Source organism: Miniopterus schreibersii (assembly GCF_964146895.1).
Source record: "Miniopterus schreibersii genome assembly, chromosome: X".
Classification (NCBI taxonomy): domain Eukaryota; kingdom Metazoa; phylum Chordata; class Mammalia; order Chiroptera; family Miniopteridae; genus Miniopterus; species Miniopterus schreibersii.
The window spans coordinates 44,976,572-44,997,453 of record NC_138104.1 but is presented as its reverse complement, the minus strand read 5'-3'; the positions used below and the strand labels follow the sequence as shown (position 1 = coordinate 44,997,453).

Here is a 20,882-nt window from a genome sequence, read left to right as displayed (position 1 = left end):
GTTTTCTCTCTTAAAATATAAGCTCCTTGAAAGGAAGGAGTTTTACATAATTCACATATAACTCTGTACCTACCCTTGCTATATTTTAAACATATACTGCTTTAGCCAATGATAGATGAATTCATGAATTTATACATGAATTGATATATACATTCTGATTTGTGTGATAGAGCTAAGGAATACAGATGAAATCACCAGCAGAGAGCAAGCTGTGATCATGATAGCAGGTGAACAGGAAAGCGATAACCTTTTTTATAGAAAAACTAAACTACCTTGATTTAGGCAGCTAATAAATAACACACTATATTTTCCCTAGAAAAATAAGTGATCCCAGGGCATTGGAAAACATAGATTATTATAGAGAAGTATAAATAAATGAGACTAAAAATACAACAGAAATAAGACGAGTAAAATTAGGAAGTTATCTTTGTATGCATCCTTTGACAAATCTAGAAAAGGCACATTTAACAGATTTCTATCTATGTGTACACTTTTTCCTAAATGTTTAGAAGATAAACAAATGTGGAAAACAGCATTCATTACCTTTCCAAAGGATCCCTGACCAAGAACCTTGAGCAACTCAAACTGTGCAGGGTCTGCTTTCTCATAGCCTTCCTTAACGTGGTGAATAATAGGAATTTCTTTAACAACTCCTTCATCCTGTAAAAAGGAAATCCAACGAATACTCATATCCAGTTGCAATATCTTATGATAGGCTCAGAGTCAGGAAACATACCAGAAATAATTTAATACCCAACTCTTTCAATCTAGCACAGAGTTTTATGGGTTTCTGGTATCCCCATTTCCCTGTTTTCTAACACACAGAGATTTACCACCACCACCAGCCCTATTATATAATTTCCTGTAAATAAAAGCATATAAAATCTATGCTTCAGCTTTCCCCTCCAACGAGGTACAAGAAAAATATATACAACAAAGAGTCTTAAGACTCTCACTAGAATGTGACTCATGAGGTGGATGCAGAGAAAGTCAAGAGATAAATAAATATTTGTAAACTGTAGAGCATGGCAAATAAATACAAACCACAATTTCTTTTAAGTAGTATTTCACTATACCCTTTTAATTAGTCAGTGATATATAAATACTTAAATGTCCAACTAGCCACATCATTAAAAAAGAAACTGGCATAGTCACACAATCTGCAAATCCCAAACAAATGTCTCCAGGTCATAACCCAATTTTTATTAAAATGTTATATATAAGTTATATGCCAGATTTCTTAACACTTAAATCTGGCAGAAAGGAAACTATCCAGAGAGTGATTCTTCTCTTTGACGTAGAACTCAACTCAGCTATAAAGATTATACTCAAGTGAGCTGCAATGCTAGTACCTAGAGAAACACAGTAGCTAGGATGAAAAAGATACCTCAGATGTATTACATATCACAAAATAAGAGCTGGGATATATTATCTAACCTTCTCACTGTATAAAGGAGAAAACTGAGATCTAGTGTTTAAGCTCACATGACTAGTGTATCACAACGCCTACAAGTCTTGACAGCTTTCCATTACACGGGGGGGGGGGGGGGGGCAAAATAGGTTTACATTTGTTTGTATGGAAAATAATACAATATTTAATAAATAATATAATAATTAAATAATAATACAAGAATAAACTCTGTGTTTCATGTACTCACAACTGTAAACTTACTTTTGCCCAACATTATACCATGTTTTTATAGAATTTATTGGGGTGAGAGCATGGACCTGGATGCTCCTGGATGGACCTGGAGATTACTATGCTAAGTGAAATAAGCCAGGAAAAGAAAGACATACCATATGATTTCACTGGTATGTGGAATGTAATGAACAAAATAAACCAACAAACTAGAAGCAGACTCAGACAGCTATCAAAGGAAAGGGGGCTGGGGGACTAGGTGAAATAGGTGAAGAGATTAAGCAAAAAAAAAACGTATATATATAACATATAGACACAGTCAACTGTGTGGTGAGTCAGAGGGAAAGGAGGTGGGGAGTAGGTGAAGGTGGTCAAAGGTGAAAAAAATGGGGACAGAAAGAGACTTTGCTTGGGGCGTTGGGCACAGATGCAGTGTGAAGATGTTTTATTGACTTGTACACTTGAAACCTGTATGGTTTTACAAACCAGTGTCACTAATCTGTACTACATTAATTGTGGGAAGGGTGGCAAGAATGTTGTCAATAAATTTACCCTTTAATTAATGGAAAAACCAATGGTGACTCTGGCCAAATGAGCAAAAGCTTAGTCCTGAGTAAGCTATGCTTCATAACAGCTAAAATAACTTCTGTGTTACATAGGTAATCAGACATTCACTGTCTCAAGAGGTACATCTAAGCAGAGCAATTTTAGCTTTAGGTATTAGGAACCAGTCAGAAATGAAGAATCACTTTTAAAATGATGACTTTGGATGTTTTTCATACATCAAAATAGCATTTCACTAGACCCTTTTAAGTAGCTAGGAGAGTGATTTTCCCCTTTTGAATAGGTCTTTTTTTTAAAGTCAAGAATTTATTTTGATCTCAACTTATATTTCTTCTTTGACCCAGTCATTTTTAGTAGCAAGTTCTATAATCTCCACATATCTGAGGGGGAGGGGAAGGTTAACTTCCTTTTTGCCGTTGATTTTTCATTACAAGGCACTGTGTTTAGGGAATATGCTTGCTATCATTTCAATCTTAAATTTGTTGAGACTAGTTTAGTGACCCAACATATGGTCTCCTTGAGAATGTCCCATGTGCCCCGAGGAAGAATGTACAATCTGATGTTCTGGGATGAAAGGCTCTGTAAATGTCAATTATATCCATTTGGACTAATGTGTCATTTGAGTCCAATATTTCTTTATTGATTTTCTGTTCGGATGCCCTATCTAGAGCTGTCAATGGGGTATTTAGGTCCCCAACTATAATTACGTTTCTTATCTGATTCTTCTGTTAGTTCTGTGAGTAGTTGCTTAATATATATAGGTGCTCCATGATTGGAAACATATGTATTAAGAAGTGTTATGCCCGGCCGGGCGTGGCTCAGCAGTTGAGCGTCGACCTGGGATCCAGGCGATCGGGGTTTGATTCCCGGTCAGGGCACATGCCCGGTTTGTGGGCTCGATCAATGACTCTCATCGTTGATGTTCCTATCTCTCTCTCTCCCTCTCCTTTCCTTTCTCTGAAATCAATAAAGGTATATATTTTTTAAAAAAAGTGTTATGTCTTCTTGATGTATTTTCTTCTTTATCATTAAAAAATATCCATCTTTTGTTTCTTGTTACCTTAGTTATGTTGAAACATGTTTTCTGTGCTATGACTATGGCTACACCTGCTTTTCTGTGGATGCCATTTACTTGTAGAATCATTTTCCATCCACCCTTTGACTCTGAGACTAACGCAGTTTTTGCAGCTTAGATGTGTTTCCCGAAGGCAGCATATGGTTTAGTTTTGTTTTTTGATCCAGTTTGTTACTCTGTGCCATTTTATTGGTGAATTCAGTCCATTTACATTTTGAGTAATTACTGATATATGAGGATTTCCTATAGTCATTTCATCTTTTGTTTTCTGGCAGCTCTGTGTCTCCATTGGTTCTTTCCCTCTGTGTTTTTGTCTATTGTTTTGTTTGGTCATATTCCATACTTTTTTTCTCTATTTGCTCTTTTTTTAACTTATGTGTCTCAGTTTAAGGTTTTTTGTGTGTAGTTATCATTAGATTTATGAGAAAGAATGTTTCATATATGCAGTAGTCTTTTTACTTTTGAATGAATCTAATCTCCATCCCCCTTTGCAAATTTAGACTTTGTCCCCTCTCCTTTTATGTTTTTGTTGTCATAAATTATTCCTATTTATGCTGTAAGTTTGTTTGGTGATTTTACTTATAGTTTTGTGAGCTACTGTACTTTGTTTCAGGTAGAATAACTCCCTTGAGTATTTCCTGTAATGGATGTCTTCTGGTGGTAAATTATCCCAGCTTTTGTGTGTTTAGGAAAGTCTTTATTTCCCCTTACATCAATAGGATAACTTTGTTGGCTATATTATTCTTGTTGGTAATATATCTCAGTAGTATGAATATTTGGTCCACTCTTTTTTAGCTTGTAGGGTTTCTGCTGTGAAGTCCAATGATAATCTAATGGGCTTTCCTTTCCAGGTTATTTTCTTCTTTATAGAGACAAATGAGAATGACAATAAAACATATCAAAACTTTATGGATGCAGCAAAAACAGGGATAAGAGGGAAGCTTATATCATTAGGAGCCTATTTCAAAAAAAGAAGAGAAATCCCAACTAAGCAACTTAATATTACATTTTAAAGAACTAAAAAAAGAAGAACAAAAGCAGCCAGCAGAATTAAATGACATAAAGAACAAAAAGACTGTACAAAAAATTAATACAACAAAGAGCTGGTTCTTTGAAAAGATTAATTAAGTTGACAAATCCCTGACTAGACTCACTAAGGGAAAAAGAGAAAAGATTCATATAAACAAAATCAGAAAAGAAAAAGAAGTTACCACAGATATACAACGAATTATACTAGAATTCTATGAAAGACTATATGCCACTAAATTCAATAACTTAGAAGAAATCGGATAAGTTCCTAGAAATATATAACCTTCCTAGACTGAATCATAAAGTGAGGGAAAAGAAACAACCATCAAAAACTTCCCAAAACATAAAAGCCCAGGACCAGATTGCTTCACTAGTGAATTCTACTAAACATTCAAATAAGATTTGGTAACTATTCATCTTAAACCCTTCCAAAAATTTGAAGAACATGCAATACTTCCTAACACATTTTATTAGGCCAATATAACCCTGATACCAAAACCTGGAAAGGATAACAACAAAAAGAAAACTACAGACCAGAATCTCTAATAAATACATATGCAAAAATACTAAACAAAATACTAGTAAATTGAATACAATACATTAAAAAAATAATATATCACAATCAAGTGGGGTTCATTCCAGGGGCACAAGGATAGTTCAAGATATCAAGATATCAAAATATATCAATGTAATACACCTCATTAACAAAAGAAAGAATAAAAATCATATGATCTTATCAATAGATATAAAAAAATTTGGTAAGATACAACATCCATTTGTAATCAAAACATTCAATAAAAATGGCTATAGAAGAAAAGTACCTCAATGTAATAAAGGTCATATATAACAAACCCTCAGCTAATATCATACTCAATAGTGAAAAACTGAAAGTTTTTCCTCTACTATCAGGAACAAGACAAAGATGCCCACTCTGACCACACTTAATCAACGTAGATCTGGAAGTCCTAGCCAGAGCAGTAAGGGAAGAGAAAGAAAAAAAGGCATCCAAATTGGAAAGGAAGAATTAAAAATGTAACTTTTTGTAGATTACATGATTCTTTATATAGAAAATCCACCAAAAAGAGATTAGAAACAATTCACTAATACAGTGAAGTTACAGGATACAAAATCAATGTACAAAAGTTCACTGTATTCATATATCAAGGAAATTTCAGAAAAAGAAATAAAAAAAATTACTTTTGCAATTGCAAGGAAAAGAATAAATTACTTAGAAATAAACATAATAAATGATTTGAAGTACATACATACTGACAACTACAAAGCATTATCATGAGATTGAAAAGGACCTAGAAATTATTATGCTAAGTGAAATAAGCAAGTCAGAGAAAGAAAAATACCATATGATCTTACTTATATGTAGAATCTAATGGACAAAATAAACTGATGAACAAAATAGAAACAGAGGCATGGATACATGGAACAGGCTTAACAGCTGTCAGACTGGTGAGGGAGAGGGGGACTGGATGAAAGAAGGGGAAGGGATTAGCCAAAGAACATATATACATAACCCATAGACACAGACAACAGTGTGGTGAAGGTCAGAGGGAAGGCTGGGTGGGGTGGGGGCAGGCAAAGGGGGACAAATGGGGACATTTTTAATAGTGTAAAAAAATATATTAAAAAAAATAAAAAGACACAATGAAATGGAAAAATATTCTGTGTTCATGGATTGGGAAATTCAACATAGTAGATATGGATTTAATGTAATCTCCATTAAAATTCCAATGACATTTTTTTAAAGAAATGAAACAAAAAATAATCAGATTTCTATGGAACCATAAAAGACCTCAAATCATCAAAGCAATCCTGACTACAAATTATACTACAAAATGATGATAATCAAAAGAGCATGGCATTGGCAGAGAAACATACACATGGACCAATGGAACAAAATTTAGAGCCCAGAAATGAACCCAAATGTATGTGAACAAATAATTGTCAACAAAGATGCCAATAACATACAATGAAGAAAAGAAAGCCTGTTCAATAAATGGTGCTGGGAGAATTGGAAAGCCACATACAAAAGAATGAAACTAGATTACACTTTCACCCATATACAAAAATTAACATAAAATGAATCAAAGACCTAAATATAAGATTTGAAACAATAAATTACATAGAAGAAAATGTAGGTACTAAACTTATGGATCTTGGCCTTAGAGAGATTTTATGAATTTGACCCCAAAGGCATGGAAAATAAAGGCAAAAATAAATGAATGGGACTATATCAAACTGAAAAGCTTCAGCACAGCAAAAGAAACCACCAACCAAACAAAAAAGCAACCAGCTGAATGGGAGGTGATACTTGCAAACAACAGCTCCAAAAAAGGGTTAATATCCAAAATATAAAAACAACTCATACAACTCAGAACCAAACAATCCAATTAAAAAATGGGCAGAGGACCTGAAAAGACACCTTTCCCAAGAAGATATACATCAAAGAACTTATATACATAAATCCATAACCCATGGACACAGACAATAGTATGCAGAAGGCCTAAGGGTGGGGTGGATGCAGGGTAGAGGAGGTCAATGAAGGGAAAAAGGGGACATTTATAATACTTTCAACAATAAAGATAAATTTCAAAAAAAGAAGACATACAAATGGCCAACAGATATATAAAAAGGTGCTCCACTTCACTAGTTATTAGGGAAATGCAAATCAAAACTACAATGAGATACCAGCTCACATTTGTTAGAATTACTATTATCAACAAGACAAGTAATAACAAGTGTTTGAAGGGTTGTGGAGAAAAAGGAACCTTCATTTACTGCTGGTGGGAATGAAAATTGGTACAACCACTATAGAAAATAATATGGAGCACTCTCAAAAAATTAAAAATAGAGTTGCCACATAACCCAGCAATCCCTCTTCTGCATATTTGCCTGAAAAATTTGAAAACACTTTTTTGCAAACATATATGTACCACCATGTTCATTGCTGCCTCATTCACAGTGACAAAGACATGGAAATAACTAAGTATTCTTCAATTGATGAATGACTAAAGAAGATGTGGTACATATGTACAATGGAATACCTCCCAGCCATAAAAAAGATGAAATACTGCCATTTGCAACAGCTTGGATAAATCTTGAGAATATCATGCTAAGCAAAATAAGCCAAACAGAAATAGGTAAGAACATTATGATTTCGCTCATATGTGGGATACAAAACTGAAAGCAACAAATGAAAAAACAAGAGAAGCAAAGAAACAAAAACTCATAGACACAGACAACAGTATGGTGGTTACCAGAGTGAAGGGGGTTGGCAGTTAGTAAAGGGTAAAGGCAGTCAAATATGTGGTGATGAAAGGTGATTTGACTTGGGTGGTGGGCACACAATGTAATATGTTGATCATATAACATAGAAATGTACATTTGAAACCTATACAATTTTATTAATACTGGTGCCCCAATAAATTTAATAAAAATTTTTAAAAGAACCCCTTTTATTGCAAATATATATGCTTTGTAGCTGACATTTTGGGATTACATTAAAGTATGGAAAATCTGTGTAAACCTTTACAGTATAATATATGTGTACCAAAAGCAACATCAGATTGAATATTCTTATTAATATGCCGGTTAACTGAGTTTTTATCACATATGGTAAAAGTAGAACTAGTCTCCAAAAAATGGAATATATCGAAAACATACTGATTGAAAGTTTTCTCTAGAAAAAAAAAAAAAAAATTTCTGGAAGAGTGAATATACTTTATTAGGTTTGCTCCTACCTCTGCCATGTATAACCAAGCAGGCTTGGCCAAATCAGAAACCAATCTACTTCAGTGTTAGCACATGACAAACAGGTTATTTTAGATGGGTCTTTAAGGTCCCCTCCAAGTCTGTGATTCTATATCGAGCACAATATAATATTTTATGTTTAAGAAGGTACTTCAATTTCAGTTGTGTTGAAGATCATCATTATAAATCTGAGTCATCAGTGTGTTTTTTTAAAAAATAAATGTTCAGAGCTACGAAACAACTGTAATCTATTCTAGTTAATTTTACCAAACCTAAGCAAGTCTTCCAAATGAATATGTCTACCAAATGCCTTTTTCTCTTAATTAAAACCCACATATCCCATCCTTTAAAAATTTTAAGTGAAATAACTCAAAAACTATAAGTTTTCACTTATATGTGGAATCTAAAGAACAGCGTAAATGAACAACAAAACAGAAACGGACTTATAGATACAGAGAACAGAATGATGGTTGCCAGAGGGGGGCTAGGTGAAAAAGGTGAAGCAATTAGGAATTATTAATTACAAAATAGGGGAATGTAAAGTACAGTATAGGGAATATAGTCAATAATACTGTAAAAACTATGTATGGTGCGAGGTGGGTACTGGAAATATCAGGGGGAGGGAGCACTTTGTAAAATATATGACTGTCTAACCATTATGCTGTACACCTGAAACTAATAGAAAATAATATTGAAGGTAAACTATAACTAAAAAAATTAAATATTTAATACTAAATAAAATGCAAGCCCCACCCGGCCGGGCGTGGCTCAGCAGTTGAGCGTCGACCTAGGGTCCAGTGATAGGGGTTCAATTCCAGGTCAGGGCACATGCCTGGGTTGCCGGCTCGATCCCCAGTCAGGGCCGTGCAGGAGGCAGCCAATCAATGACTCTCATCATTGATGTTTCTATCTCTGTCTCTCCCTCTCCTTTCCTTTCTCTGAAATCAATAAAGATATATTTTTTTAAAATGCAATATTAATTTCAATTTTCAGGAGCATTATTCTAAAAAAATTCCAACATGGAAATGCTACCAGATTAGAAAATACTACTTTTCTGAGTAGACAGCCAACATAGTGTATTGTTACAATGTGTACTAACAATCTATTACCTTGTCTTAATCTCCAACTGGACTGTTAGTTTCCTGAATGCTGTTATTATCACGTTCATCTCTGCATTCTTAATGCCTAGCACAATACTTGTTTCATCTTTTGAGGAAAGACCGCCAAAGACATCCACCCAATTTCATACAAAGAGAATGAGAAAATCTTGCTACAAAAAAAATAGATAGACTTTAAAGGTAAAATTAACTAATAAGAAACATTAAAATTATTTTAAAATACCTTTAAGAAACAGAAAAATATAAATCCAGAATTTATTTTTTAAAAATATATAAAGGAGGAGGAGAGAAGATGGCAGCCCTGAGAGAAGCAGCAGGGCGTCCCCACTCCCAGCCACGGATGCGATTTACTCCTAAAAACTTACCTAACCAGCTTGAAAAAACCAGAGAAATATACCTGAGTGGACGGAGTGCGACTGGGGAGCACTGAAGAAACATCACGGAGTCCGGTAAGAGAGGGGGGCGTAGGAATGGGGAGTCCCCCCTGAAGCCTGCGCTGGGCTCCGAGCCCAGAGGCTTGGAGGCTGCAAAGCTCACTCCCTTCGGGAGTGCCGACAGCATCCAAAAGCAGGGATCCCACACCCAGAGCAGAGAGGGGGAGGAGCGCCCAGAGCACAGGGCAGAGGGACCAAGGGAAGCAGTGAGTCCCCAAGGGATCGGAGCCTTTCTAGCAAACAAAGCCTTTAATGGCAATGGCGCCTTACTAGCGAAACAAAGCTTCTAGTGGCGGCTGTGAGCAGCATCTAGTGCTCAGGGTGCCGACCATAGGGAAGGCTGTCCCAAGGTCTGTGGCACCCAAGTGGTAAGGGACCAGAGGACTGGACTGAGCAGCCGCACACAGGGACCCTGTGCCTCCCTGAGGGGCATTGTGCTGAGCCCCAGAAAGCACTGAATCTGCATGGCGCGGGGGAGGGGAGGAGTGCTCCCTGCCCTGAGCTCCTGGTGCCAAGAGGCTGGGATCTGCAACTAGCCCTGAGGGTGTCCTCCTGCCCTGAGCTCCTGGTGGGGAGTCTGGGATCTGTGACCAGCACTGAGGGGCCCCGTGGTGGCGTGTGAAGCCGCCCCCGCTTTGCTGAGACCAGCGGTGTGTAGAGCTGCATGGAGCTGACTTTGGGTCCCCTCCCGTTGGGTGCCTTGGTGCACAGATGGCGGTACCTTGCAGGGCAGACTCTCTACCTGTGTGTTGCTTTGTGCCTTTGTGAGTCTGATCACGAAACTGGTTCCCACCTTCCCTGCCTGCGCTGTGCGGACAGACCAGCAGAGCCTGGGATTGGGGTCTGCACAGTAGATGGTCTGAGGGTTGGACCTGGTGGAACCAGCCAACCAGAGCTGAGCAGGGAGGGGCGGAGCCCACCTGACTCTTCTGCAGCCAAGAGCACCGCCCCCAACATGAAAAAGGTGGACCCAGCTCACTGAAGCCCCAGAAACACCCGCAGGGCACAGTCCTGAGGGGGAAGGGAGAGCAGCTCACGGGAGGACATTACAAGAATAAGACTCTCAGGAACTGTTGTCTGGGAACTGGAGGAAACGCTGAAAACCCCTGGTGGGGGGAGGGCAGGCAAAGGGCTCACCATAATGTGTTTTTAATCAAACCCACTGAACCCAGGCTGCTGAAACGGCCCATACAGAAAAGGCAACAGGCTGAAATCAATCTGAAACTGCAGAAGGTCAGAGCCTGGGGAACTAGAATCAAAAGACAGGGTAGGGACTGAGGAGCTGGGGACAGAGCAGAGACTAACTCCTGCAGAGTGAGCGCCTGACTGCGAAACCTCTAAGGGGAGTGATACTCTGAGCTACACTAGCCACCCTGCACCCTAAAGACTCTACAGAAGACTCTGGAGTAATACCAGGCAACTACAAGGTTGCAAAATAGCTGACAAGACGAGGTGGTCCATGGAGAGCCTCAGATCAACCATCTACCTAAGGACACCAGAGCCAAACCTAGACAGCTCTTCACATTGGGTGATACACAAGTACCTCCCAGGAGAACTGAAATCAGCATACAAAACAGTAACCCTCAAACAACATAAGTTACCCAGAAGAAACTCACCTGATTGACTACCTGTTTTTTCTTCTGTTTTTTTGTTTTGTTTGGATTTGGTTTTTGGGTTTTTGGGTTTTTTGTTTGTTTTCTATTTGTTTTTTGGTTTTTTTTCACTTTGTTTGTTAGGAAGGAGAGAAAGGGGAGGAAATTTGTTTTTTCTTTTTAAAATTTTTTTTTAAACATTTTTTAACTAAATTTCTTTTCTCTTTTTTATAAAAGAATTTTTTTCATGATTAGCTTGTTTTTAGTTTTGTTTTGGTTATTTGCTTTGTTTTGTTTTATCCTTGCTTCTAATATCAAGACTTTCTTGATATTCCTGCTTAATGACTGAGACTTTATCATTATAACCAAGTTTACAGCTTTCTTCTATACTTTCCACCAAATCTCTTACAAGACTCCCTCCCTGCCGGGGCTATATTTCTCTCTCTCCTCTCGATCCATTGCCATAACTTTCTTTTCTTTTCTTTTCTTTTTCTTTTTCTACTTTCTTTCATTTTTTCATTATCCTCCATTCTGTCTTCTTGTCTTTTTGTTCGATTGTTAGTTTCTCTTATTCTCTTTATTGTATTTTTGATATCTCATTTTCAACTATTATCCTATTCCTATTCTTTCCCTTAATTTTTTGCTGGCCCTTCTTTCAGAATCTTTTCTCTACCTCTGTTATCTCCCAGTAGCTTCTATATTTTTTACATTTTAGTTTATTATTATTTCCTAAATTTTCACCAGTGTTAACAACAATATACATCTCTCTCTATCTAAGCGTTACTTTTCTTTCTCTTTCTTTTTTTTTTAAGCATTTGTGTGTGTGTGTTCTCCCTTCACTCTCCCAGGTCAATTTTCATGTGGATTTTTTCATTGTGACTGTAACGATATTTTGAAGATACCTTTTGTTTCCTGGAAGTTTAGTTGTGTATTGTCCTGCCTTGCCAGCACCCGTACAACAGCTTACATGAAGAGGTTGGGGCTGAGACACAGTTAGCCAACCTGAGAGAAGGGTCTTCCCAAGGACTGATCAACGACAAGCTAGACCCAACCACAACAAGAGAACATAAAGAAAGCACTAAAAGGATACCCACAAGAGGGACACGCCTAGAGCAAAGTACTCGGAAGTATAAGGAAAACACAACTCTGGGTTCCACTGGACCTACAAGACGGAATACAATCCCACAAGACTGGGACACAGCAAATATATCTAATATATAGATACAAATACTAAGACCTACCAAAATGGGGAGACAAAGAAACAACCCCCATATTAAAGAAAAGGAAAAATCACCAGAAAAAGACTTTGAGGATATGGAGTTAAGCAAGTTATCAGAAACGGAGTTCAGAGTATTGATGATGAAGATGTTCAAGGAACTTAAGAAGACACTAGATGATAAGATTGAGGACCTTAGTGAAAACATGAAAAAAGAGATACATACCATAAACAAAACTCAGAAAGAGATAAACAATGCTGTATCTGATATCAAGAATGCACTGGAAGGAATTAAAAGCAGACTCAATGAAGCAGAGGATAGAATAAGTGACTTAGAAGACAAAGTAGAGATAATCACACAATCAGAGCATCAAAAAGAAAAAAACACTTAAAAAGCAGAAGGACAGTCTAAGGGGGCTTTGGGACAACATGAAGCGAAACAACATTTGCATTAAAGGAGATCCAGAAGGGGAGGAAACAGAGCAAAGGATAGACAACTTGGAGGAGAAAATACTGATAAACTACCCTAGGTTGGTGAAGGAGAAAGCCACACAAGTGCAGGAAGCACAGAGGGTTCCAAACAAGAGGGACCCAAAGAGACACACTCCAAGACACATCATAATTAAAATGGCAAATGGCAAGGACAAAGAGAAAATATTAAGTCCTGCAAGAGAGAGACAAGCAGTGACCTACAAGGGAACCCCCATAAGGCTGACAGCGGATTTCTCAACAGAGACTCTTCAGGCCAGAAGGGAGTGGCATGAAGTTCTGCAAGTAATGAAGAGCAAGAACATGCAACCAAGATTGCTTTATCCAGCAAGGCTATCATTTAAATTTGAAGGTGAAATAAAGGAGTTCACCACCACAAAACCAGCATTGCAAGAAATGCAAAAAGGACTGCTTTAAGAAAAAGAAGGAATAGTGAGAGAAAGGTACATGAGCATAAAGGGGAAAATGGCATTAAATAAGTTGATATAAATAGTAACCTTAAATGTAAACGGAATAAATGGTCCAATCAAAAGACATAGGGTAGCTGAATGGATAAGAAAGTAGGACCCAAATATATGCTGTCTACAAGAGACCCACCTGAGAGCAAAAGACTCACACAGGCTAAAAGTGAAGGGATGGAGTAAAATATTCCATGCAAATGGAATGGAAAGGAAAGCTGGAGTAGCAATTCTTATTTCAGACAAAACAGACTTCAAAATAAAGACCATAACAAGAGACAAAGATGGTCACTACATATTACTAAAGGGATCAATCCAATAGGAGGAAACAGCCCTTATAAACATTTATGCACCTAATATAGGAGCACCTAAATATATAAAACATTTTTGGGGGGCTTTAAAGGGGAAATTGACAGCAACACAATCATAGTGGGGGACTTTAACACCCCACTGTCAGCATTGGACAGATCATCAAGACAAAAAAATCAACAGGGAAACACAGACCTTAAATGAATCAGTAGACCTAATGGATTTAATTGACATTTACAGAACATTTCACCCCAAAGCAGCAGAATACACCTTCTTCTCAAGTGCACATGGAATATTCTCAAAAACAGACCACATGTTAGGGCACAAGGGAAGTCTCTAAAAATATAAGAAGATTGAAATCATATCAAGCATCTTCTTGGATCACAATGCCATGAAAGTAGAAATCAACCACTATAAGTAAACTCAAAAATATTCAAACACATGGAGGCTAAAGAGCATGTTATTACACAATGAATGGGTTACCAATGAGATCAAGGAAGAAATAAAACACTTCATGGAAAGTAACAAAAATGAACAGACAACAACCCAAAATCTATGGGACACGGTGAAAGCAGTCTTGAGAGGAAAATTCATAGCATTACTGGCATATCTCAAGAAACAAGAAAAAGATCTAATGAACCATCTAACACAACAACTAAAATAGCTAGAACGAGAACAGCAAGAAAAGCCCCTGGGAAGTAGAAGGAAGGAAATAATAAAAATAAGAACAGAAATTAATAACATAGAGACTAAAAAAAATACAAAAAAAATCAATGAAACCAAGAGCTGGTTCTTTGAAAAGATAAATTAGATTGATGCACCTTTAGCCAGACTCACTAAGAAACAAAGAGAGAGGACCCAAATAAATAAAATCAGAAATGAAAGAGGCGATATAACAACTGACCCAACAGAAATACAAAGAATTGTAAGAAAATATTATGAGCAACAATATGCCAACAAATTGGAAAACATAGGGGAAATGGACAAATTCTTAGAAGCATACAACCTTCCAAAGCTGAATCAAGAAGAGGCAGAAAACCTGAATAGGCCAATAAAAACCTAATGAAACTGAAGCAGTAATCAAAAAACTCCCACAAACAAAAGTCCTGGACCAGATGGAATTACAGGCGAATTTTACCAAGCATTCAAAGAAGAATTAACACCTATTCTATTCAAACTATTCCAGACAATTCAAGAGGAGGAAAAATTCCCAAACTCTTTTTATGAGGCCAGCATCATCCTAATTCCAAAACCAGATAAAGATACTACAAAGAAAGAAAGTTACAGGCCCATATCCCTGATAAACATAGATGCTAAAATCCTCACTAAAATACTAGCAAACTGGATCCAGCAAAACATTAAAAAGATCCTACATCATGACCAAGTGGGATTTATTCTGGGGATGCAAGGCTGGTACAACATTTGCAAATCAATAAATGTGATACATCACATAAACAAAATGAAGGACAAAAATCATATGATCATATCAATAGACACAGAAAAAGCATTGTCAAAATCTAGCACTCATTTCTGATAAAAACTTTCAGAAAAGTGGGAATAGAGGGATCGTACCTCAACATAATAAAGGCCATATATGACAGACTTACAGCCAACGTCATACTCAATGGGCAAAAACTAAATCCATTTCCCTTAAAAACAGGAACAAGATAGCGATTTCCACTTTCACCATTCTTATTCCACATAGTACTGGATGTCCTCACCATAGCCATCAGACAGGAAGAAAACATAAAAGGTATCCAAATTGGAAAGGAGGAAGTAAAACTGTCATTATTTGCAGATGACATGATATTGTACATAGAAAACCCTAAAGGCTCCATCAAAGTACTACTAGGTTTGATAAACGAATTTGGAAAGGTAGCTGGATACAAAATCAACATCCGGAAATCAATGGTATTCTTATACACCAACAATGAATTTTCAGAGAGAAAAACTAAAAAAGCAATAACATTTATCATTGTAACTAAAAAAATAAGATACCTAGGAATAAACTTAACCAAGGGTGTAAAAGACCTGTACTCAGAAAACTACATCACACTGAAAAGAGAAATAGAGGAAGATTTAAACAAGTGGAACAATATACCATGCTCATGGATTGGAAGAATTAATATTAAAATGCCCATACTAACCAAAGCAATTTATAAATTCAATGCAATTCCTATTAAAATACCAATACCATATTTCAGAGACCTAGAACAAACAATTCGAAAATGTATATGGAACCAAAAAAGACCCCGGATAGCTGCAGCCATCTTGAGAAAAAAGAACAGAGTGGGAGGGCTCATGTTACCAGGCTTCAAACTGTATTACAAAGCCACTGTAATCAAAACAGCCGGGTATTGGTACAACAACAGGCATATAGATCAATGGAACAGAACAGAGAACCCAGAAGCAGACCCATGCCATTATGGTCAGTTAATGTTTGACAAAGGACCCAAGAGCATCCAATGGAGTAAAGACAGTCTCTTCAATAAGTGGTGCTGGGAAAATTGGACAGATACATGCAAAAAAATGAAATTAGACCACCAACTTTCACCTTATACAAAAATAAACTCAAAATGGATAAAATACTTAAATGTAAGTCATGAAACCATAAAAATCGTGGAAGAAAACATAGGCAGTAAAGTCACAGACATCCCACGTAGTGGAATTTCCACAGATACATCTCCTAGGGCAAGAGAAAGAAAAGAAAGTATCAACATATGGAACTACATCAAACTAAAAAGCTTCTGCACAGCAAAAGAAAACAGCCTCAAAATACAAAGGAACCCCACAGTCTGGGAAACCATATTTGCCAAGGATGTATCTGATAAGGGACTAATTTCCAAAGTGTACAAAGAACTCATAGTACTCAGCAAGAGGAAGACAAACAACCCAATTAAGAAATGGGCGAAGGACTTGAATAGACACATCTCCAAAGAGGACATATGGATGGCCAAGAGACACATGAGAAAATGCTTAACTTCGCTAATCATCAGAGAGATGCAAATTAAAACCACAATGAGCTATCACTTCACACCTGTTAGAATGGCTAACATTAACAAACGACGTGCTGGCGATGGTGTGGAGAATGGGGAATCCTGGTACACTGCTGGTGGGAATGCAGACTGGTGCAGCCACTATGGAAAACAATATGAAGTTTCCTCAAAAAATTAGAAATGAAGCTGCCTTTTGACCCAGTGATTCTACTCCTAAGAATGTATCCTAAGAATCGTGAAACATTAATCAGAAAGAATATATGTACCCCTATGTTCATAGCAGCACAGTTTACAATAGCTAAGATCTGGAAACAGCCCAAGTGCCCATCAGTAAATGAGTGGATAAAAAAGCTGTGGTGCATCTACTCCATGGAATACTATGCAGTTGTAAAGAAGAAGAATCTTGTACCCTTTGGGACAGTATGGATGGACCTGGAGAAAATTATGCTAAGTGAAATAAGTTAGGCAGAGAAAGGCAAACATCACATGATCTCGTTTATACGTGGAATCTAAAGAACTTAATAAACTAATGAACAGAATAGATTCAATGACATGGAAGAATAGATGAGAATGAGGAATGTTAGAGGGATGGAGGAGGGTGAGTGGGTGGAGGGGGAGAGAGTAACCAAAGAATTTATATGCATATATGCACAACCCAAGGACAGGGACAATGGTGGGGAGAGGGACTAGGGAGGGGTTGGGACGGGGTGGAATAGGTCATTGGGGAGAAAAAGGGACATCTGTAATATTTTAAACAAAAATAAAATTTAAAAAATAAAAAATAAAAAAATAAGATAAAAATAAAAAAAATAAAAAGTCATTGTCATACCTAGGAAAAAAAAAATTATATATATATATATAAAGGAAATAGGGAAACAGGAGATACATTCTATAAAGCGGAATTTTGTCAATTTTGAATAGAACTGACTTTGTGATGACAATATTTCTAAACTTAATAAAAGGAGCATTTTTTCCTTAGAGTGCGAAGAATATAAATATTTTTCCAGATTATTCATGTTCAGTATTTTTATTACACTGTGTTGTACTCAATACAAATTAAGGGCATAATGACCCCTGAACCTGTACTTAAAATATAAAAGCTGATATTGACTTAATGAATAGCCAATTGCCGTTTCAAATAAAGACACAAATTCTTAGGCAAACAACTGATACTCATTATATTACTAAATTTTAGCTAGTTTGCCTTCACATAGACAGTTTACAATACCTTACCTGCAAGTAAAGATCACTTGTAGAATAAATATTTATTTCAATCACATGCCTGGGTCCCACCCTCAGCGATTATAGTTCAGTAGAACTAGGGTGGTGGTGTTCATTCACGTGTATTAAAAGCTCCAAAGATGATGATTCTCATACATGGTTAGGATTCAAAAATACTATTTAGGATCTTCGTATTCATATATATGTATATATATACACTCATACACACACACACACAGGGTGTCACCCCAAAAATGCATATACACTTTAAAGCTGATAGGTCAACTGATATTTCTTTCTTTTCAGAATTAACCCATTGGAATGAATAATAATTCAAAGTGTGTATACATTTTTGGGACACTGTATATTTATACACACACACACACACACACATATATACACACATATACAGTTAGATAGATATAGAGATACACACAAATACACACACACATGGCTACTTATTTCAGAGTGTTTTACCATGTGTCTGCCACTAGCTCTTTTTAACTGTCAAATTATGTGATATGCTCTTACATAATCATTTCCAATATTGGTCTTTTTTATTTCACCTGAACCCTGCCCCATTCTTGTCTATTGCCCAATATTTATCAGCCTTCCCAAGATTATATTTATTGATGTTTACCAATAAAGTGTTCCTTTTTGGCATCTACGACCCTCCTTCCTTCCTCCACCTCACTTTCTTCTGGTTCTGCACCATTCCAAAAGTGTGAGAGTGGAAACAATGTAGCTTGAAATAAGGTAGTAATGTACTTATCAAGGCCCATTAGTTTTTTTCTTAAGAGTGAATTATCTTCAAAAAATTTTCCTATCCTGATATAATAAAGTTGTGATATATCATATTATCTTCCCTTGTACAGGGTGGAGTAAAAGTAGGTTTACAGTTGTGAGTATACAAAACACAAAGTTTATTCTTGTATTATTAATTAATTATTGTATTATTTTCCATGCACACAACTGTAAACACTCTTTTCTTTTTAACTGTTCTCTCACTTAACAAATCAACAATATACATTAAACACATATCTTCTCTGTAGCAGGGACTGTGCTACACACTGGGTATAGAGATAATTGTGGACATAAAGATAGCAATATGATACTGTTGGAAATATCATATCCCTAATGACACAAAAATATACAATATGTTATGGGCTGAATCGTGTTCCCTCAAAATTCATGTACTGAAGTCATAACCCACCATACCTCACAATGTGCCTATATTTGGAGATGGGCCCTTTAAAGAAATAATAAAAATAGGAGTATTAAAGACGGCGGCAGACTGAGTGGAAGCTACACTGACACTCTCCCAGGACTAAACTGGAAATTGAACTAAAATATAAAAAAAGCATCCTGAATAATCAACTGCAACTGAAGACAAGCTAGAGAGTACCCTCATAAACAAGGAGGAAAAGTGGAGACCAAATAGAGACCAGCAGGAAGTGTTCAGGCCCAGGAGGGCTGGCTGGGTTTCCACAGGCAGTAGCTGAAGCTCCGGGGGGTTATCTCAGCTGTGGGGGGGTTTCCATTGAGGACTCTGTGGCCTAAACCCTGGGTTGGGCTTCCCAGCCAAGAGCATTCAAAACTGAGAAAGGTACCCCCATAACATCTGGCTGTGAAAAGCAGCAGGGTTTCTGTCTGCCAGAGAGAGGCTGCTGGAACTGCAGGCACCCTCTTAAGGAGCCAACGCACAAAGTTTCCTGTGCAGCCACACACCTTGGGCTCCAGCAGAGGGAGGGCAAAGTAGACTGGAGCTGTGTGAGAATCTAGGATGATGGGCTCTGAAGACAGAGTTCAGAGGGCACCCCTCTGGATTCTTATGCTAAGTAATTCCCCCTTACTGCAGGGGATATCATTCATAGGCAGACATTTACTTTCCAAGCAGATTTTGCCTGAGGGGGAAGGAATTGCCCCACCCTGCTGGAAAACCTCTTCCCTATCCAATGGAGTTTCTACAGCCTGAGGCTCATTAAGAGAACCAGATTAATCAGCCTACAGGCAGAGGCAGACCTCTGCATGCTTTGAGTCTTTGCCTGATCTGCTATTGGACCTGGGCCTTGGAAAAGCCCAGGTGTGTATCTTGGTCCTGTTTAAATGCACCCACCCCCAACAGAGGGGATCTCAAGCCATGGGGTGTTGATAGCTCTAAATAGGGTACTCAAGGCCAGTCACAAACAGCATCCGACATTGGCCTGCACCAGAGACCTTCCAAAAAGATTGACAGTCCTAGTAGGCCTACCTAATACATAGAAACAAACCCAAATAAACAGCTAGAATAGGGAGATAAAAAAATAAGCCCCAAATGAAAGAACAAGAGAAGTATCCAGAAAAAGAGCTAAATGAAATGTAAATAAGCAATCTCTCAGATATAGAGTTCAGAATACTGATTGTAAGGATGCTCAACAGCATGAAAAAAGATAAGGAAACTATGAAAAATGACCAGTAGCGAAATGAAGAATGACATAGCAGAAATAAAGAATACATTGGAAGGCATGAACAGCAGATTAGAGGGACCTGAGGATCAGATCAGTGAATTAGAAAACAGGGTAGAAAAAAATCACTCAATCAGAAACCCAAAAGGAAGAAACAGGACAGTCTAAGGGAGCTGTGGGACAACATGAAACATAATGATATTTGCATCACAGGAGTACCAGAAGAAGTCAAAAGTAAGCAAGGATTGGAGAATCTGTTTGAAGAAATAATGGCAGAAAACGTCCCTAACCTGGTCAAGGAAAAAGTCACACAAGTTCAGGAGGCACAGAGAATCCCAAGCAAGAAGAATCCAAAGAGGCTCACACCCAGACATATCATATAATACGTAGCATTTTCTGATTGGCCTCTTTCACTTAATAATGTACATTTAAGGCTCATCCATGTCCTAAAGAAAAATCTTAACATATTTTTTCCAACATAGACATTGTTGGGAATAATAGAGGACCAGGTGGTGAAATATGATATCAGATAT

The 20,882-nt window shown here is 37.2% G+C and overlaps 1 protein-coding gene across 2 annotated transcripts in view; it reads right to left on the bottom strand.

Annotated features, from left to right (window-relative positions):
- Window positions 1-20,882, bottom strand: part of RPS6KA6 (ribosomal protein S6 kinase A6) — a 209,590-nt gene that overhangs the window by 138,443 nt on the left and 50,265 nt on the right. For both annotated transcript variants that reach the window (XM_081126032.1, XM_081126031.1), the window contains exon 3: window positions 544-660. In XM_081126032.1, the coding sequence (XP_080982158.1) occupies window positions 544-660 (117 nt within the window). The remainder of the gene's footprint in view (window positions 1-543; window positions 661-20,882) is intronic.